This window comes from Meleagris gallopavo, chromosome 26, assembly GCF_000146605.3.
Source record: "Meleagris gallopavo isolate NT-WF06-2002-E0010 breed Aviagen turkey brand Nicholas breeding stock chromosome 26, Turkey_5.1, whole genome shotgun sequence".
Lineage (NCBI taxonomy): Eukaryota > Metazoa > Chordata > Aves > Galliformes > Phasianidae > Meleagris > Meleagris gallopavo.
The window spans coordinates 2,857,479-2,877,349 of record NC_015036.2 but is presented as its reverse complement, the minus strand read 5'-3'; the positions used below and the strand labels follow the sequence as shown (position 1 = coordinate 2,877,349).

Genomic DNA, 19,871 nt, shown 5'->3' with positions numbered 1-19,871 from the left:
TATGCATTAACGTCACCTATTTCTATGTTACTTCTCCCTTTACCACTCCCCTCAAGAAGGATGAGGAAATACAAAAGAAAAATTATCATTTTTGAAAACTAAGCAGGAAGGAATTGAAAGCCATGATCTCACTGCATCCTGTGGGTGCAGCTTCTAGAGAAGAAGCAATTCATAGTCCCCAAGGCAATGACTGCTAAAAGGAGCAGCATCAAGCAAAAGGACAGCAAAGCTGCCTGTCAGCATTTGTTTACTCAGAAGCAAGGCCTACTACACTGAGCAGTGGTTGTGATTTTCTCCAGCAGATTCAAGAGCTATTAGCTATCAGAAATCTTTTCCTACTAAATCCTGTTACATGCACTGTATTGAGATCACTTCTAAGCTTTCCTTTCACAGATTAAAGGAACTGAGCTTCTGTGGCCTTTTGCTACAAGGCACACTCATGAGATGGGCAAATATTGCTGGCGGCACTTTGCTGTTTGGCTGATGCCAGCACTGCTTTCTTGCCACTGCTTACTGCACCACCTGGTGGGAGCTGAGAGAAAACAGAGAGGAAAAAGGATGCAAATTCACAGCAAGCGTGTTTTATGGTAAATAAAGGGCTTGCAATTAATTAAACCTACAGTAAAAACAGTAAAAGGCTGTGTAGAAGGCCGGGGCAGAACGTGAGGCAAACAAATAGGGAGAACTGGCTCTGAAGCACATGCCAGGACCACCAAGCAGATGCAGTATAGCAGCATGTAACCTAGAGAGCTCAGAGCGAACTCTTCGCAGTCTAGTTATTTTTGACTGTAAATATTTGCACACAAGGGACTGGGCAAGATATATTAAGCCCAGTGTTTAGTTTGGATGCCCCTCTGCTCCAGCCCACACAGCAATCCTGCCAGCTGTATTTTCCCACTAACGAGTGACGGTCTCACCGCACCCTGCATTACACAGCGACGTCTGAGCCAGATCAAACAATCCTGCCCTGCTGCAATATCGGCCAGCAGGGCAGGGCTGGCACTGCTCTTCTGCCTGCAGGCCCCTGACAGCAGAGAAGGACCCAGGAGGGCAAGGCATGGGATTCTCAGTTCCATTGGGGCAGAAATGCCCTGCAGGACAGATATCATTACCAGGCAACACAGAGCCCGCAAATTCCACCTGCACGAGGGAAAAAGAAACAAACAGAAACAGAAGAAAAAAAAATGTTATCAAAACAAGATTTGGCCCAAAATACTACAGAGACAGATTCTGAAAAGGGTACATATAGGCTGAATTCTTCCAGTTTTCTGCCACTGAAACTAAATGCAGACCACAGCTGGCACAAAAAGGGTACTAAAGTGCTGGTTGCTGAGCCACAGCTACCCAGTCACTGCTCTCATTCTATGGAAGAGACCTGAGATGGCACACTCCAGTGATACCTACAGAAATGGATGTCTGGCCATCACTTGTTAGCAGGCTGCAAGATATTCCAGCAGACATTAAGAGCAGCATGTCAGTCCATCTGAGCAGCTACCAAGGGCAGCAGCAGTGGGAAAGAGCAACCCTGTGCAAAGCAGTAAGACTTGGAAAATATGACACCTGAAGCCATGACATTGTGAGGGTTCCAGTCCTTGTCCTCGGGATGCAAGGTTAACTGTGCTGTTTGCCAGTGCTCACTCACCCTGTTTTTGAAAGGGGTTGGGCTGATGGCTCCCTTGGCACAATGGTAACCTGAATAGCAAAATCCAGAGGGCTGTGAAAGACCTGGTGCTGAGCAATACATGCCTAAAACAAACAGAAGAGTGATCTCATTGAAATGGCCAGAACAGAAGATAGATGAAGGAGTCAACAACCTGAAAGAAGTCATATTTTCCTCAACCTTTCCATGTATGCCCTCAGGTTTTTTTTTGTGCCAAGTCCCTGCTTACCTGCTGGGCAGGGCTCACAGTCAGAGTTGCTGGTGGCACCAGTCCTGGGGCCAAAGGTACCCTTTGGACATGGATGCTCTGTACTGAAGTTGGTACCTGGCAGACAGAAGTACCCACTAGGGCACAGCTCAGGAGTGTGTGCTCCAGAACCTAGGATACAAAAAGTAGCATCTTGCTCAGGAAACATTATAAGACACGACAAGCAATGTCATTCTCCATCAACATATTCAAGCTAAACCCAGGACGTGGGCTTCATTGTGTGTACTTCTGATGCAGTTGTTCAGAATCGTGATGCAGTAACTGGAGAGAAACAGCACTTCCAGAGGAACTGCACTTCAAGAGCAATTCATCTCATCCTAAGGCAGACAAGTAAAATAAGAAAGACAAATTGCAGCCCTGAAGTGCCTCTTGCCACTGACTACAGGAGTACAAAAAACTAGCTCAGGTACAGATGTCTACAAAGGAGGTGTCTGAAGTTTTATTCGAGTAATCCCATCTAGGGAACAGAATCACATCTGTGCAGCTGTATTTCTTGTGGGTTTTTCTGTAGCATACACGAGCTGCTAGACAGGAATAGCTCCCTTGTATTTTCCTGGGCATTAAGTTTTTTTGCCCCGAAGAGGAGAAAGATTTGGCTTCTTACTCGTTCAACAACTTCATAGTCTTAGAAGCCTGTTTTGGCTTTCACTCTTGGCAGTTACTGCTGCTTCTGTTTTTCTAGTCCCATCCAACACTGACTTAGTAGAACCTTAACAGAAATAAGGAAGCAATTCAAAATCCTTTTTGTCCTGCTAAGTCCCAGTGAGACTCAGCTCTTAGTGACACAAAATCAATTTTTATCACAATACACAGCCCTACTTTTGCTAGACTCCCTAAATCCCTGTTCTCCTATGACTGATAGGTCCCATTCTCACAGGGAATAAGAAAGGCAGATCCCTTGGGACAGCAGCAGCCTCATGGGCAGCAATAGAGAGTGGGAGTAGCTGAAGTCTGGCCAGGCAGGCAGCAATACCTGCAGAACATGCTCCCTTGGAAGTGATTTTGCCCAGTTCTGCAACTTTGAAAGCACAGCCTTTCCCTTTCCTTTCTCAGATCAAAGACAAAAGAAAACCCTTATCTCCTGAAAGCACAACCCCCTTCATCATTCACCTGTCACCAATATCAGAAAGAACGTGTTCCCCAAATTTCAGCCTCAGACAAAGAACATCTTAGTACAAAGGAAAGGCAATTCTGAATTATATGCATGTAGGAAACATGGGCTTCCATGTGCCCAATACATCAGCACTCACCACTGCAGAAATACCCAGCTGGGCAGAGCTGACAGTCTGCTGGCTGCCACTTTCCTCTCTCAGAGTTGAAGTGACCAGGGCTGCAAGGAACTGGGGATTCAGAGCCTTCAGGACAGTAAAAGCCAGGGGGACACTGCTTGTGGTCTGGCCGTGTGGATTCACCATCACAAAAATAGCCAGCAGAACACAATCCTGCAAGAAAGAAAAGCTTCTGTGTTAGGGATGAGCACCCAGAAAGCATTAAAATACCCACATTAAAGATGTTCAATCCAGTCAGTACACACCAGAAATGCTCATCAAGCCATTTCCTTGGCAGAACTTCCCTCCTGGGCAGGGCAGACAGGCATTATAGTAAGCCATCCCAGACTGAGGCAAAAACATGCCAGAAGGACACGGCTGTGGCTCGTTGCTGCCTGCTGGGCAGTAATGGCCTGCTGGGCAAAGGCCACCAGTGGCATCATTGGCAGGATTGGGTACCTTTGCCTTTAAAGTGCAGTAATACCCAGGCAAACAAGGACCACTTGGGGAAACAAGTCCTAAAGAGAAGGAATATAAAGTCAAATCAGCTCCCGTGTTACATAATTCGCAGCTTCTGGACTAAACAAAGCAGACAAGCCTTGTCAGCACAATGAATTCAGAGCCTACTGACTTGTGGTTACATTTGTTATCTAAAAGCTACATCTACAGACTCCACATTTTTTCCACACAACCAGATAGCTAAAGGCCTAAACGCTCTAGATCACCTTACAGAAGATGCTGACCAAGACTGTGCACCCATTTCTCCCCTCAGAGAAAACCAAATGAATCTTAGAGCCTAAGCAGTTTGGCTTTTGGTTCAATGATCTTTTCCAAAAAAATCCACCTTAATCCACCTCTTTAAACTTGCAAAAGATAGATTTGCAGGGATCTTTGTAATGACCATAAACAATTACTACTCAACAGGTCCTAGAGATGATTGCAAACACTCCTTAAAATTCATATGGACTGCATACAGATGAAAACTTCATCTACCAGCGGAACTTAAATTTAGATCCAGCACAGCCTAAGAAATGTATTTAACCCACATTTGTCCTTACCTGCACTGGCACAAAACATGCCTCCAGGACAAGGCAAGCACTCCTTAGGGTTTCTCAGTCCAGTTTTGTTACTGTAAGTCCCCGCTGGGCACGGGTACTGATTGCCAGCTTTTGTGCCCAGGAGGCAGTAATATCCCGCTGGGCAGACTATTGGTTTGATCACTCCACGTGAGTTGTTACGGAGACTGGATGGATGGTCTTCAAGGGCACAGAACCTAAAAAAAGAAATCCAAGTACTGCCTCAGTCCACGCTCTCTCTTTGTTCTAAGGGACTAAGAAACACTTTCTACACAATAGTGATAGTTTGAGATGATGAGAAAAGGAAAACAAATTACTTGAAATGATACACAGAGCTGAGATGAACCTGTCAGGAACATTCTGTCTTTCCCAGCAGATTCACCTGCTAGGATGGATCTTCTGTAACACAGGTTGCAGTACAGAAAAAGCCATAATAAAGGGAAAGGTAGTACAAAAACAGGAAGAAAAAGCCAGCCATGTGTATCAAAAGAAACAACACAGTGCAGCTGCCTAAGGCAGATGGAAATACACATGCGAATTCACAAGGAAAGCATCAACATGAAGCAGCAGATCCATTTCACTTACATTCCTGCTGGGCACATTTCACACTGGTTTTTACCAGTCTGGTCCTGGTATTTTCCAGAGGGGCAGGGTATGGGCTCAGGGCTGCCAGTGGGGCAATAGTGACCCACAGGACATAAATAATCTAGAGGAAAATAAAGAAGGAATACTTATGTAATTGCTCTGCTCATGACCAGTGTCATTGGAAGAACCATCACCACAAATCTAGAACTGGAAGACTTAAGATAAAGATTTTGCACGTATTCAGATGGAACTGCCAGTGTTTTATGCACAGAATTGTAAGGGTTGGAAGGGAGCTGTGCCTGTTACCGTGTTGGGCACCACTGAAAAGGGCATGGAAAAAAAGAATAACAAAGATCAGCTCCTTGCCCTGTGTTAAAAGCTTTGCTGAACGCAGATCTGAGCAGTGGAAGCAGTGCACTATGAACACCACCATCACATATCACCAAAACAGGCTTTTAACCAAACAGCTCTGCAGACTTGTTGCCCTCCAAAGCTTTTAGAAAGCTCAGTTGGTTGCAACCTCCTTTTCACAGAGCTGTCTGAATGCTCCTGACACAGCAGGGTGTGAGGTAGCATGTATCCCCATATCACCCTTTCCTAATGGAGAACAGACATCCTCAGATCACGTTCTCACTTACCAGCTCTTTCTAGCAAAGCTGAAAACACAACAAGGAATAAGCACCTCTTGAGATATTTATTCAGCTGGTTTTTTGCCCTGGTAAAATCCCAGTAAACAAGGTCCATCCTCCTCTCATAGTTACCCACTACTTCAACTGCATTACTAGATGGAATGTTTGGAAAACGTTTTTTTAGAAATCTAAATAGCCAGAAATTTATAACAGTAACTTCCAGCCCTATGGGGTGGAGATTTTAAGGCCATCTTCCTATTGCAACTCCTGTAGATAAAGAAAGATCTCCAAGTTTCCTACCTGAATGCTGCCCAGACACAGAGCCCTCCGGGCAGAACCACCCTTCCTCACACAGACCTTCTGGGGAGCTCTGACCACACTCAGAACAGAACCACCCTGGGAAGCAGGCCTGGCAGTCCTGTGCTGACTGGCCACCACGATGAGCCAGAAAGGAGCCTGAAAGACACCGAAAGCACATGCTCCCATCATCCTCAACACTGTTGGAAAGTGGATATGGAGAGAAATACAAAGTCTTCAGAGAGTAACTGGTGCACAGCTGTTAGTGGATGGCAGTACTCCTGTGAGAGAGGTCTGTGGGAGGCTGGTTATGGATGCTGGCTAAGGTGAATTCCTATTTCTTTCTGGTCTAGACTGAGCAGTACAATCACTTGCTCAATATATCTGTAGATTTTACCCAGGAAAGAAATGATCATCTAAAAGCCTTTCTCATTCACCTTAATTGGTAGAATCATTAATGGCAACATTAAAGGACGGCTCTGACTGCAGAGAGGGCAGCAGAGACTCTTACATGTGCACAGCTCACCACTGCTGTGTGACCTTTCTTTCAGGAATGCTCAGCAAAGAGCATCCCCCCGACAGCTGCACAACAGCATCTATACCACAGACTGAGGCTCCAGAGGCAATTGTGCAATTACTGTCTGAATTTAGGACTGATGCTTCCAATACAACAGCAGCAGATTAGCAGCTAAGATTTCATGCTGACAGCAGCTGCCCCTTGGGGAGCATAAAGGCACGCTTCACTGCAAAATAACAAGGGGCTGCAAAACAATGGCACAGACTCAGATGAGCTCAGCAGCTCACTTGGCACTGGTAAGAGAAATGATGGCATGCAGCAGCTGCTATCAAACCTACCTCGGGGACAAGGAGATGGAGAAGAACTCCCTGCAGGACAGAAGTGGCCTTGAGGACAAATGTTCCCCACTGCTCCATCCATGGGGTTTGGCAGCACGGAGCCCCCCGTGCAGTAGAAGCCAGCCTCACAGGGACCTGATGGAGCTGATAGCTCTGCAGTTGCACAGTACATACCTGATGCAGGGGATAGAAGCAAAGCCCTCCATTTGAGAGACATGAGAATGCAAATACAAACAGCACAAGACTGGGATTGCCTAGTGATCATGGCAGAACTGAAAACAGTACAACAAAATAAAGCAATCTGTGCAGGGAGAAAGATGCTTTTCCTACCTGGAGTGCAGGGAATAGGAAGAAATGAACCGACAGGACAAAAGGTTCCTGCTTGACACTGCCCAAAAGATCCAGAAGCTGGAGCTGCCATGCCCACTGATGGAAAGAACAGAGGCTGAGCTGAAGCAGAAAAATTGCAAGGGGTCTATCTTACCTAAGGAGCTAAGAACAGAACTAGAGCACTCAATTAAAGAAAGCAGCAAGGGAAAGCAAGACATCTGAGTCCTCTAGGTGACTCCACACCACCACTGCTACAATAATAATCATTATTACACTTTATTATACCTGAGTGATTTCCAGGAAACATTGGCTTGCTTGACATGGATCCAGGTGGACAAAACCATCCAGGCATGCACAGTCCATCTGGTCTTGCTAGGCCTGGCTTGGAACAGACCCTTCCAGGAGGACACAGCTGGCACTTGGAAGCATCCCAGATATTTAAAGCATCACTGTATGTTCCAGGAGGACAAGGATACTGCGTGGCAAATTTGGTATTCCTGGGGCAGTAGTGACCTAGGAGAGAAGAGGCGGGTTTCAAAAAAAGGTCAGTGCATGTTGGTAACAGCCTGAGAAGAACCTCCCAGCCTGTGCACACAGAATTCTCTTCATCTGTTTCTGAGGAAGACTGGAGCCAAGCTACGACAGTGGGCCCATCTTGCAATCTGTCACAACTGGATGACATCTTTGTCACATCAGCAGCATAAAATGAAGTTGATCAGAGTTGAGGATTAGCAATACTTTTTAATAAGACCTCAAAGTATGTTATAAAAGTCTCCGTAGTCTCTGTCTACTCATACAGGGGAACTGAATCACAAAGAGGTTAAGTGCTTTGACCAAGGTCCAGGAGAAGAGACTTGTGATTCATGCAACACAGTCCCATGTTGAATCCACTTCAAACAGCTTTAAAAGCATCTGCTAATCCTTATAAATTCCCAGAACGAGTAAATAGGTACCATCAGACCCACCTGCAGGGCAATCCGTGTAGTTTGTGGAAGCAGTCTCACAGTAAAAACCTTCAGGGCACTCCAAACACTGCACCATGCTCCAGGATGGGCTGTAACTCCCTGCAGGGCAAGGCTGGGCTCTGCTGCTCCCTGCTAGGCAGTAATGTCCAGGTGGACACGGTCCTCCACTGACTGTTATCTTTGAGGAACAACACCACTGTTACAGAAAGTCATTCTACACAGTTCACAAACACAGAGGGCGGCCTCACAAGAAGGATGGTCAGATTCTTATGGTGAAGAGCACTAGACACACAGCAAAGAAGACTGCATTCATCACTTAGTCATCTTGTAGGCTGCACACATCCTTTTCCAAGCTAAGAGATCAGAACCCTGCACATAACAAGTCCTACTGGGCAGGCTGTGTGGAAGCTGGCATCACCTTTTCCTCTTCACCCGTGGTCTCAGAGAGCTGCTGCATTAACCCACTGTCTCATTATGATCTGCAAGAGTTCTGTGTATTCTGCCTAGGAGGAGGGCTGGCAGATGCAATATTCTGTTTTAACCCATGCACTAATGACCTCTGTAATTTTTATGTGATATGGCATTCTGTCCACTTTGCAGCACCAATTTGCAAAGACAGATGTTTTTGGTCAGGTGTATTTAGCCATTCCTAGCCCCTCTCACTATTAATAAACCAGTAACTTAGAGTTTGAGCTGGCGCAAAAGAAATACAGTAATCTAGTGGTGTTCAGTTCAGATACCATGTTTGCCATATTTACATCACAGGAACAACTTACCCTGGGAGGTTTAGGAGAAATGGCTCCTCCACTGCAGTAGAATCCACCTTCACATAACCCAGTTGGAGATAAAAGTCCAGTCCCACTGCAGAAATACCCTGAAGGAGGGACCCCAATAGCACCATAATGACATTGGTCAAACGAGACAGATGGGAAAATGTAAATGGGAAAAAAAAATAAAAAAAATCACTCAACCATCATGTTTGACATCACCCACATCTATTCTCCTGAAGATGTTTTTACTGAGAACAGCTGCAGCACAGAGCTTACCTGTCTGAACAAACAGCACTATGCATTATCTCAAAGTATGAGAACTTCAAGAGGAAAGGTGGAAAGTGAAGATCGTAGCACAGAAATAAGCACCTCACTGTTAGTATGCTCTTACAGGGGTAAGTGGTAGATTTCATCTATGCTTTATTTCATCTCTCTCTCCAGGAAAACAGATGTGCATGATCACCTGCTCCAGAACCACGAAATTTCTCAGGAGCCCTAGAAATGCTGGTGTTTGGCTGGAATCTCTTTAGTCCTTTCTCTCAGTACTGTACCTGCATCACACAGAAGGCAGTCCTCAATCCCAGTATTCCCACTTGAGTTGCTGTAATAACCAGGAGGGCACGGCCGTGGAAAGGCAGTGCCCATAGGGCAGTAAGTCCCCTTTGGGCACACGTCCCCCAGAAGACCATCTGTGGGTGCTGGATTAGAAGAGCCTCCACTGCAGTAGAACCCAGCCAGACAGGGCCCTGTAACACTTGCCTGCCCTGTGAGTGCACAGTAGTGCCCTGAGAAAGCAATGCAGAGCCATTAGTACTGGGAAAAAACAATGTAAAGATGTGTCAGAGGACAAGCTGCAAACATGTAAATATGTGCAATGAAACGCAAAAAGATTTCCTTTGAATTAGGCAAACAACAACCAGCACATGATGCCTAGTGACAGCAGGTTTAATGAAATTAAATTATTAATCTAAGTCATAATCTAGGCTCATGATGTGATTCATACCATCATCAGATATCTATACTAGAAGAATAACCTGACCTCTCTCTCCCCTCCCCTGACAAGACAGTCTAGCTGAGGGGCTTTGCTGAACTTCCCACCCTAAAGGTGGCACAAATCTCATGCCAACATCACGTTTGCATCGAACAATGCAGTGCTGCATACAAATACTGGCTCAAGATCTGGAGATAGTATAATCAATTAAAATAATTTTTAATTTAAGCTAATTCTCAGTAGGACACAACGATATAGCTATACTGCTTCTGATTCTCATCTCAGTTGAGTACCTGTGCTCACTGTGACAAGTTGCCTTCTAAGTTTTTTTTCATAAAGATGGCTTTCTTTTTCAAGTTTATGAAGCACTTCATAAGGTATCTGTGACAGATGTGTGACAGTATGGAGATGACAATCTCCCAGACTAATATCTTCTCCCACATCACATCTCTTAAAGTACATTTCAGAGCCAAGAAGTAACACTTCCTCTGAAGTGCCCGAGTCCAACCAAAGAGCCTTGCCTATTGCTTACAAGTCCTGTTCAGAATACAGCTTCAGAAGCCCTTAGATCAATAATAATATAATACTGAATAGCTGCTTGTCTTCATTTCCATATGATATACTGGGCATGAGACACTGTAGCCTGTTATTCATCTACTGAAACGTGCAAATGCTACTGCTGAACCTCAAGAACATTCAAAACATATTTTCATGGACTGCCCAGTCACCATCCTGAGATACTCTTATTTGCCATTTACCTCGCTCACAGGGGATACAGTGAGATACCAGGCTGCTCCCATTTTGTGGGTTGTAAGTGCCCTCAGGACATGGAAACTGAGTGGCAGAAGCTGTGCTGGTAGGGCAGTAGTGGCCAGCTGAACACTCATTGTCCAGAAAGGAAGAGGAATTTTTGGGACAGAAGAACCTGGTTGAAAGACAGAAGAAAAGGGACAGTGAGGGGAAAACAATCTAGCAATATTCTATCCACAAATACCTAAATAATGATTTAATGGTGGTAATAGCCAATCTAGTGTGGCTGCTGCACTTGTATTGCTGTATTGATCACAAAAAACAAAAACAAAAACAACTCATGCATATTACTACATTCTTACTTGTTTCCTCATACACCAAATTGACGGCATAATTGCAAAAGCCACAGAGACATAATTTTCTTAACTTGAGTCATAACACATCCAGGCTGTGAATCATCAGCTTGTAACAGTTAATCAAGGTCAAATCCAGTTAGTAATTGGAGATGAATCCCCTAAGGACATGCCAGTCTCAGCATCAGGTTGATACACAAGACTCTCTCTCCCTACATCAGGACTATGCCAGCCTGTTGCCAAGGGAACAGTTGCCAGCTCTTACTGCAAGACATGAAAGATGTTAATTCCAATGGTTTCCTTGCTTTTAACAGATCTCTCCTCTAAATTCCATTCCGGAGCAGTTGTACGTGGATTTAGGACTTTGCTTGCATAATCAATTATACAGTTTAGCCAACAGAGTTCAATACTTGCCCTGCTTCCTGTCATGTGCCCACTGCACACTGCCAAGGTGACTGGATAAACCATTACTTCCAATAGTTCTCTATTCCTACATACAACACTAATGTCACATTCTCACTCTTACCCTTGGGGACAGGGAAGACAGCTGGCTTGCCTTTGCGAGGGGTTATATGATCCTGCTGGACAAGCCATTGGAAGAGCTGTGCCCTTGGGACAGAAATGCCCTGGGAAAAAAAGAGAATTGATCAGAATTAGCAGTCTCTGAAAAATCTACAGAAAAATCAGGCTCAACAGGGAAACCCTAACTTACCCTGGGGACATGGCTCTGGTTGCTCACCAGGGACACAGTATTCACCCTCTGGGCAAGCATGGCACTTCTCTCCATGGGTCTGTGGCATGTAGGAGCCAGCAGGACACGGTTCTGGACTCTTGGATCCAAGAGGGCAAAAGTGACCCAGGGGACACGGAGCTCCTGAGAGTCCATCAGTGGGCACTGGGGTCTGGGCCCTACTGACACAGTAATACCTGCAGCAGCAAATACAGGAACACACTCTCATTGTTTCAAGAGGGTTAAGACGACTTTTTGTAGAACATCTCTCCTTCCAGACTACACAGATGTGTTCAATCTTCTACTTGCCCTGGGCTGCAGTGGCCTGTGGGGGCTCTCTGTCCAGAGCTGTTGCAATAGTGCCCTCCAGGACAAGGCTGGCAGTCCTGCAAACTCCTCCTGCCTTCACTGCCAGACCAGGTGCCAGGAGGACACTTTAAAGGATGTGGTGCACCTGGCAAAATAAGTTACACCGGAAAGAAGAAACGTCACCTCATATTTTATTTTATATAGAAAATGAAAAGCTATGCTTCAGTGAAGTACATTACCTTCTGGACAGTAATGACCAGGAGGACAAGGAAATCCTGATTCTCCATCTTGAGGATTTCTTACCCGGGCACCAATTCTGCACCAAAATCCCTCAGCACAGTCTCCTAGAAAATAGAATAATACACAAAAAGCACACAATGGGTGCATAAATATAAATTTCTGAATACAGATTGGAATACAGGCCACGACAAGGTGCTTCATCACTGCATACTCCACAAATTAATGATGAAATGGCCAAGAAGGGGAGAAGCTGCTTCTTACTGGAAGTGCAGATCTGGTAACAGATGACAAACTGACAGTTCCTAAACAGAAGCACTTAGCTCAGACCAAGCACTGCCTCTGTGTTTGGGCAAAGTACTTCAGCACACATTTTGACTTCTGCAGTACAACTCTCCATTCTTGCATAGAAAAAGAGAGATTTTTTTCTTTTCAGAAAGTTCTCAACAAGTAACAGATCATCTTAGCAGAGAAAAGAACCCTACTGTCCTTACTTCAATCTCTGGCAGCAGCCAACAGCTGTCAGCAGGACTCCAGTTGTTGTGAACAGATGCAGAACAGCACTATACCTGTGGGGGCAGCAAGTCCAGAGAATTCACAGTATTTTCCTGGTGGGCAGCTTTGACATTCTTTGACAGTTTTCAGTTTTTGCCTTGGGCCAAACGTTCCCACTGGACAGCTGTACTGAGTGTTCCTCTTTGTCCCTGGTGGGCAGTAAAAGCCTTGAGGGCAGGGGTAAAGGGTAAAATCAGTAACTGGCCTTTGCTGGTTGTCACAGTAATAGCCTGCAGAGAAGACAGAGGGGAAAGACAAATTAGTCACTGAGATGTACTAGGCATGAGCTGCTGCTCCTTGGAAGTGAAGGCTCCTAACAGGTTCTCCCAGGCCAACCAAGCACCTCACTGCCCACTTGAGAAATAAATCTATTGCTGACCTTAACTTACTATTGATCAGAATTACAACTCTGCTGGGACAAATCCACAGTGGTGCTCATAAGAAGGGAATTGAACACCTAGTGATCTTCAAAACACAGGACAAAAGCTGTGGGTGGTATGGGGAAACACGTAGGGATGCAGCACTGAGCTCTGCTTCCTTCCAGTTACTGAAACTTGTCAAGGATTACTTTCCCACTGGCTATCAGAGTTTTCCCTTGATGGTATTTCAGTTGTTCAGACAAAATACAGAGAAGTCACCACTTCTGCTTCTATGTCAGAGTTGCCTGAACCTCTATAACAGCCTTTTCACACAGAGCCAGAAATTATCTTCTGGTCAAGAGAAGAAAACCAGGCAGTGAGTTTCCAAACTTTCACCCATAAGAAAGCTTAAGAGCCAGAAATAGGCAGGCAGCTCCTGTACAAAGTGTGCAGAGTAGTCAGTGAAATCCCTCACCTTCCCAGCACTCTCCAGTGGGGGCACTGAGACCAGGACCCTCGCAGTAGAAGCCAGAGGGACAAGGTTGGCACTCAGAAAGTGATCTCCTCCCTGGCAGGCTGGAGAAGGTGCCAGCTGGGCACAGCTTGGGTTCTGCTGACCCTGCAGCTGTGAGAAGAGAAACAAGGTAGAAAGAAATGAATAGTGAAAGAACAAATATTGTTGCATTTGGGGGCTGAATGAGTGCAGGGCAGCATGGAAAGGGCAGCAGTGGAATCTTATTTTCACTCAAAGGTCAAGTAGTGCTGCATGGAAGAGGACAGATATTAACTTTATTTTGTAATGGTTAATGGAGGTGAAGCTAAACACATCCTGAAGACAGACAGCTTCAAGCAATGAGACAAATATGTCCCTACTTTCAGAGTATGGGTAAGCAACCAGGAGAAGAATCTGGGACTCGGGGCACCCTGATCAAAGCCCAGCAAGTTGTCCATCACACTCTCAGAATCACCCATCAGGATTCCAGATATTAAATGCCAAGGAATTGCTGTCACTGACTGATGCTGGATACTTACTGCAGTAAGTCCCCTCAGGGCAGATATTCCCAGTCACATCATCTGTTGGATTAGGGAGAACTGCTCCACCTTTACAGTAAAACCCAGCAGTACATTCCCCACTAGGCATAGACAGACCTGGAAGACAGAGAGGGTAAAGGCAACCCAAGCACGAAAACAAAGGAAGAAAAGCAGGAGAAAAACCAACTTGGAGCTTCCCTCAGGGTGAACACGACAAGCTAATACCTGAGCCCCATTCTGTGCCAGCCCAGAGAGACACCAAAGACATCTTGCAAACACCACTGCAGCTCTATGAATGTATCAGGATAAAAACAGATCACATTTAACACACCAAAAGAATACCGAAAGGACAAAAAAGAAACAGAAGAAAATGAATCAGCAGACTGTATCCCAGTGTCTGCAGGCTCTGCAGATTCAGAGAATATAGAGGAATCTGACAGAGGACCTTGACCCTCTGTATCTACAAACCTATACAGATGCATTCACACTGTTCCTCTAAGGATGGGAACATGGCCACAGAAGCTTAAGGATACACAAAAAACTCTGGGCAAAGTTGAGTTTATCACCTGCAATTAGAACTTAGCTTTAGGTCTTCTACTGAGTTCCTAAGTAAACAAGTATGTCTGTATTTCAGGTCTCTTTTCAAAAACAGACGCTGACCTGAAGCATTGCAGTAAAACCCAGGACGGCAGGGAAGAGGCTCTGGGCTTCCTCGAGGGCAATAGAAACCAGCTATGCACTTCCCTCCAGTAGCAGTAGCTGGGCAGAGGCAGTTGGCACTGGTGTAGTTATCCAGGTCAAAAGGCTGTGAGGTCCAAGCAGCAGAGATGCAAAACCAGCCTGAAAACGAGTGCATATAATGATCCTTTTGCACCACATCAACCAAGATGGTCTCACAACCCTGAGTTCAGTACTATTGCTATACGGCTCAATTCTCCAGCCAAAACAGGCTGTGAATCGCAGACAGATTACTGTTCATGGCTACCAGATACATCCTACATGAATTCTGCACCCATATGAAAGCCAAGTGCCTTCCCAGGGTGCCTTCAGTGGTACTACACCACTACTGACCTACAGAGAGCCAAGTGACTCAAGCAAACAGGGAGGCTGATGGATGCATCCTAAGACATTTCCTCTATGAGCCGTGCACTACAGCAGCCAAACAGATCCAGACTCACCTGCATCACACTTGCCTGATGGAGCTGTCAAGTTCTCCTTCCCACAGTAATGCCCAGGTGGGCAGGGCAAGCAGCTATCCAAGCTCTGTGTCATGTAATCAGGGTTAAAGTAGCCCCGGGGACAGGGAAACTCAGTAGCAAACCTGGTTCCTTTGAAATAAGAGAGAATCTTTCACAGATTATAATATCTTGGCCATTAATCCCACAGCCTTACCTCATGTTTCTAAGGATTCTATGATTCTATGTCATACTGTCGCCTATTTATATCAGTGCTGACTTTCACAACGCACAGCTTGGCCTTTGCAGCTGTGACAACCTCCGTGCACTGCTTAATATACCAAGGAGAGGCTTAAATGATAGCCTTGCCTATGGTGTAAGAGCTTGGGTGCTTCTACACTGAAGAACCAGATTGACCCCTGAAGCTTTATTTCACAGGGACCACTTCCTGCCTTTAAAAAGAAGATATTTCAGCCTGGTCAATGGATGACCTCATCCCCTGTGTCCATCTCACCTTTAGGGCAGTAAAAGCCAGCTGGGCAAGGATTCACACTGTAGCTGGTAGTATTTTCTGGGCAGTAGTACCCTGCAGCACAAGGGAAGCATGCAGCTTGTCTGGTAAGGTTGTTATAAGTCCCTGCAAGGCAGGCTAAGGGAAAGCTGGCTCCTTCTGGGCAGAAATGGCTCACAGGACAGGGGCCTCCTGCCTCCCACACACCTAGAACACAAAAGTACAAAACAAAGCAAAAAAAAAAAGGGAGCTCCTGAGCAAGGGACAACACCAACAGATGGAGCTAACTGATGAGGATCTCCTCTGTTATCTCTTCCGGGATCTTACAGACCAAAAGGGGCCACAACACAGAATCTAAAATGACTACAGTATCTCAGCTTTGGAGTTATTCAGTGCTGTGTCACCTTGTGCTCTTCCTCCTTGCTTCAAAGGAAAAGCCACAGTGAACCGTATTTTTGCACATCAGCTTTCTAAGCATTTAGCTGAATTCTGGAGAATATTTAGTTGTCCATTAAGGACCTGGAATTCTTCTCTAAGAAACTGTTATTTCTTATGCACAATAAAGCGATAAGTGGGAATCAGGCCGCTTGCATTGTATGCTGGTAGCCAGAACCCTCCCAGTGTTCAATGAAAGTGTCTCATTCAGTAACACAGGCTGGTGGACTGACTACTTTTTTATCCTTGGAGTGTATGCACTCCAATAGCACCAACAAAACTAATTCAGTTGCTTTAATGACTAAGAAGCAGCAGAAGCAGGAGTACTGGTGGAAAAGGAGGCATTTTTTAAAGCTGTCTTGTTGCCAAGACACAAGCAGGTGAAGACACTGATGTTCACACAGTACAACTCACCAGGTGGTGATGGAGAGGAAGCTCCAGCCAGGCAGTAGAACCCAGCTGAGCAGCGCCCTGAGGGTGCTGTGAGGGCAGCAGAGCTGCAGTAATGGCCAGATGGGCATGCCATGCAGCTGGATTCCTGCCACATGTATGGCCTGTGGAGAGACATAAGCAGGCTTTTTGTTGGCAAGGGTACAAGTTCAGCAGGAAGACCCTCGATGCTTACATCCCTGGCCAAGTGAAAACAACCATGAGGCTTTCATAATCAGTGCAAGGATGTGTTTAATGAGCACTACTGAGTTGCACCTTAAGGGGGTGAAGGACTCCGTAGGCAAGTAAGGAAGGCACCAGATAGTCAGCAGTAGGGACAGAAGGATAAAACAAAAAGGAAAAGCAAATGCAGAAGCTTACCTGTCTGAGTAAGTGCCCACAGGGCACTGCTGTGGGATACTTGTGCCAGCTGGACAGAAGTGTCCAGGTGGGCATGGGCCACCAGAGCTGGTGTTCGTGGCTCCATCAGGGTTTGGGACACTTGCTCCTACATCAAGAAGATAAACCTAAGGTTTCCTGAATGATATGGGCTGCTATTTGTAGGCCAGTTTGTTCCACACACTTAAAGAATAATTTCCGTAGCTGGAAGAGAATAACTGCTTCTTTTCCCAAGTCCTTCTACTGGCCTCAGAAAGCAGGTTTTTGATTAGACATTCCTTAGGGCTATCCTGGCACACTCTGCAGGAAAAGCCAGGGAGAGATTGCACACAATGTCTAAAACTGTTCCTAAAGACAACAGCTTTCTAATTTTTCACTTCTCCTTGGCCCTTGTGAGCATTACATTTGATACCTGCTGTGCAGAAGAACCCTGGCCAGCAGGGACCACTTGGAGAGGAGAGTCCCCAGTCTCCACAGAACATTCCTGGAAGACCACAAAGGGAAAAGAGTATCAGTACAAAACAGGAGAGCTGGTGTGCTGCACATACTGATTGGAAGACAAAGAGTGAGGCTTTGAGAGAGCTGATCCCTCAACATTAGCAGTCCAGTTCAAATCACACTCCTCTGGGAAACCCCAAGTGTAAAACCAAACCCATTTTCCTACAAAGGATAAAAAAAAGCCACCAAATTCAGCTTACTAGGGGACAATACCAGTAGTACAAGGAATCTACTTTGGGTATTATTATATTTGCCTTTCCAAGTGGAAAAATATCTCAGTAGATTAAGAGAAGAGATATGCAGAGATCACCCTCTGATCTGCTCCACGTAGACCACGAGCGTACTCAGCCATCTCCTCACCTGCAGGGCACTTCTGGCACCTCTCAGCCTGGCTGAGTTCGTAAGAGGGGTTGAAAGTCCCAGGGGGACAGGGATAAAAACTGATTCCCGTTCCCTGAGGGCAATAGAAGCCAGGAGGGCAGCGGCGTCGCAGTCCTTTAGGACAGTGGAACCCAGCAGGACATGGAACACATTTGTCTTGACCTACAGAGGAAATAAGTCATGAACTGGAAGAAGACGCCGCACAGACAACTTTCTTCTACCAAGCTGTGCACTTAAAGCAGCAGCAGATGCAACAGTTATTCTGCAAGCCCTCTGGGAATGACTGGTGAGATCCATCCAGCAAGTTTCTCAAATCCACTCCAGCCCGAGTCTCAGTAACCTCACATCACACCGGTAGGTGGCAGGCAGAACAGTGAGGAAATTGGGTTAATAGCTCGCTTAGTGTCACTGCTACAACCCCATTTGACCTGCGTGCTATGGGGGTGAATTGTATTCTCCGTGTGACACCAGAGGAATAAAAGGAAGGAAAAAAACACAACCAAGAATCCTTCCTCTGTCCCAAGGAAAATACTGAGTGCTTGTAATAGTTAGTAGTATCAACTGCTATTCCTGGATGCAGACAAAAAAACAGGATTTGCTTCTAGCTTTCCCAAGCCACACTGAGGCTGCAAAGATCCAATTCCTGACCTGTTGCATTGCTGTATTCACCACTGGGGCAGGGAGAAGGAGCTGATGAACCTGCAGGGCAGAAATGTCCTCGAGGACAGATACCTCCAGTGACACCATCCTCTGGCTTTGCAGTCTTTGCCCCTCCTGTGCAGTAGTAGCCTTGAAGAAGAAAGCATACAAGTCTTCCCTGTCATGCAAAAAATCCCCCTGAATTTCTAAGTAGCTAAAAAGTTCTGGTTTTGTCTCACCTTGTGCACAAAGTCCTACGGGAGCATCTTGGCCAGACATACTGCAGAAGAACCCAGGGGCACAAGGAAGACACCAAGTGGCATCCTGGGCTCCCCTCTGGCCATTCCAGGTGCCAGCAGGACATGCCATCTCTTTCGGGTGTCCTGTGCCAGCAGGACAGTAATATCCTGGTTGACAGAGATCTCCAAACGAAAGGCCCACCTGAAGCAAAGGAAATGAGATTGATGCAGCCCATGAAGTCTTTCGTAGTGCCTAATGGTCTGCAGCAATACAAGGTATTGGGTACTCACAGGTGAGGAGCTGCTGGATCCTTGGCTGCAGTAATATCCAGGCTGGCAAGGTCCTTCTGGCTCAGTCAGACCTGCCATGCTGCAGTACCTGCCTGCTGGGCAGGGCTTACATGAACCTGCCCCAAGCACATCTGTATACATTCCCTGCACAGAAACAGAGAACTAGTGAATACCCTACTCCAAGGGACTGGAAACCTTCTGAAAACTACTATTTAAAAAACACAACGATGTTGGATTCTTACCACTGGACAAGGGAGAGGCAAGGAACTTCCACCCAAGCAAAAATGCCCCTTTGGACAAGGCTGGGCTTCAGCCAGGCCTATCTCATTGCAGAATGTTCCCTCTGGACAGTCTCTGCAGTGAGACTGACCACGGTCCTAAAAAGGGGATGTAAGAAAGAACTTGGTGGATGCGCAGTGATATTGCTTACAACGTGAACAAAGCAGCTTTGCACCTTCTACCAGCTCCCAGACACTGCTGCAAAATAAACAACCTGAATCATTAGAACAGCAGTCCGAAAACCAAAAGATTTGTGGCATCTGAATAGCACCCTGTGTCAGTAAAGCAGCAGTAGACACAGTCCTTATCTAACATGGCAGCAAAGGGCTGCACAACTATGCACGTGGCAATTCACCTACGCTAGAGTAAAGCTTCCTCAACCCACTGCTAAATTGGCACTACACAAAATTTAGGAAAAATTGCCTGATTAGCTTCAAGGAACCAGGCTGAACTGGTGGATCTGGTGTTCCATCCCCAACCTTTCTAGCTCCGCACAGTTCTGCTGCTACAAGGCAGAAGCAAGGATGGGAATGATTGCCCAGCTTACCAGAAAACCCAAGTCTCTTTTTTTTTTTT

The 19,871-nt window shown here is 45.9% G+C and overlaps 2 protein-coding genes across 12 annotated transcripts in view; both read right to left on the bottom strand.

The window, feature by feature from the left end:
- LOC104914348 (multiple epidermal growth factor-like domains protein 6) overlaps positions 1-11,766 on the bottom strand; it is a 31,662-nt gene extending 19,896 nt beyond the window's left edge. For all 7 annotated transcript variants that reach the window (XR_004162013.1, XR_004162014.1, XM_031556866.1 and 4 more), the window contains exons 1-17: positions 11,510-11,766; positions 11,324-11,423; positions 10,453-10,619; positions 9,255-9,488; positions 8,710-8,807; positions 7,934-8,111; positions 7,254-7,481; positions 6,969-7,064; positions 6,639-6,812; positions 5,787-5,942; positions 4,858-4,978; positions 4,255-4,469; positions 3,463-3,714; positions 3,179-3,370; positions 1,890-2,039; positions 1,643-1,746; positions 923-1,140 (exon numbers count right to left, since the gene is read on the bottom strand). Coding sequence is in view for 5 of the 7 variants with exons in the window: in XM_031556866.1 (XP_031412726.1) it covers positions 923-1,140; positions 1,643-1,746; positions 1,890-2,039; positions 3,179-3,370; positions 3,463-3,714; positions 4,255-4,469; positions 4,858-4,978; positions 5,787-5,942; positions 6,639-6,812; positions 6,969-7,064; positions 7,254-7,481; positions 7,934-8,111; positions 8,710-8,807; positions 9,255-9,488; positions 10,453-10,619; positions 11,324-11,423; positions 11,510-11,756 (2,930 nt within the window). In the remaining 2 variants the exon portion in view is untranslated. The remainder of the gene's footprint in view (positions 1-922; positions 1,141-1,642; positions 1,747-1,889; positions 2,040-3,178; positions 3,371-3,462; positions 3,715-4,254; positions 4,470-4,857; positions 4,979-5,786; positions 5,943-6,638; positions 6,813-6,968; positions 7,065-7,253; positions 7,482-7,933; positions 8,112-8,709; positions 8,808-9,254; positions 9,489-10,452; positions 10,620-11,323; positions 11,424-11,509) is intronic.
- Positions 11,767-11,800: 34 nt separating this feature from the next.
- The window catches only part of LOC116216193 (multiple epidermal growth factor-like domains protein 6), a 56,758-nt gene continuing 48,687 nt past the window's right edge, over positions 11,801-19,871 (bottom strand). For all 5 annotated transcript variants that reach the window (XM_031556874.1, XM_031556872.1, XM_031556871.1 and 2 more), the window contains 16 exons: positions 19,259-19,393; positions 19,017-19,160; positions 18,726-18,927; positions 18,496-18,636; positions 17,827-18,009; positions 17,381-17,452; positions 16,951-17,077; positions 16,555-16,694; positions 15,709-15,912; positions 15,198-15,347; positions 14,680-14,859; positions 14,020-14,136; positions 13,463-13,612; positions 12,643-12,858; positions 12,076-12,180; positions 11,801-11,981 (listed from right to left, as the gene is read on the bottom strand). In XM_031556874.1, the coding sequence (XP_031412734.1) occupies positions 11,821-11,981; positions 12,076-12,180; positions 12,643-12,858; positions 13,463-13,612; positions 14,020-14,136; positions 14,680-14,859; positions 15,198-15,347; positions 15,709-15,912; positions 16,555-16,694; positions 16,951-17,077; positions 17,381-17,452; positions 17,827-18,009; positions 18,496-18,636; positions 18,726-18,927; positions 19,017-19,160; positions 19,259-19,393 (2,427 nt within the window). In that variant the 3' untranslated portion in view covers positions 11,801-11,820. The remainder of the gene's footprint in view (positions 11,982-12,075; positions 12,181-12,642; positions 12,859-13,462; positions 13,613-14,019; positions 14,137-14,679; positions 14,860-15,197; positions 15,348-15,708; positions 15,913-16,554; positions 16,695-16,950; positions 17,078-17,380; positions 17,453-17,826; positions 18,010-18,495; positions 18,637-18,725; positions 18,928-19,016; positions 19,161-19,258; positions 19,394-19,871) is intronic.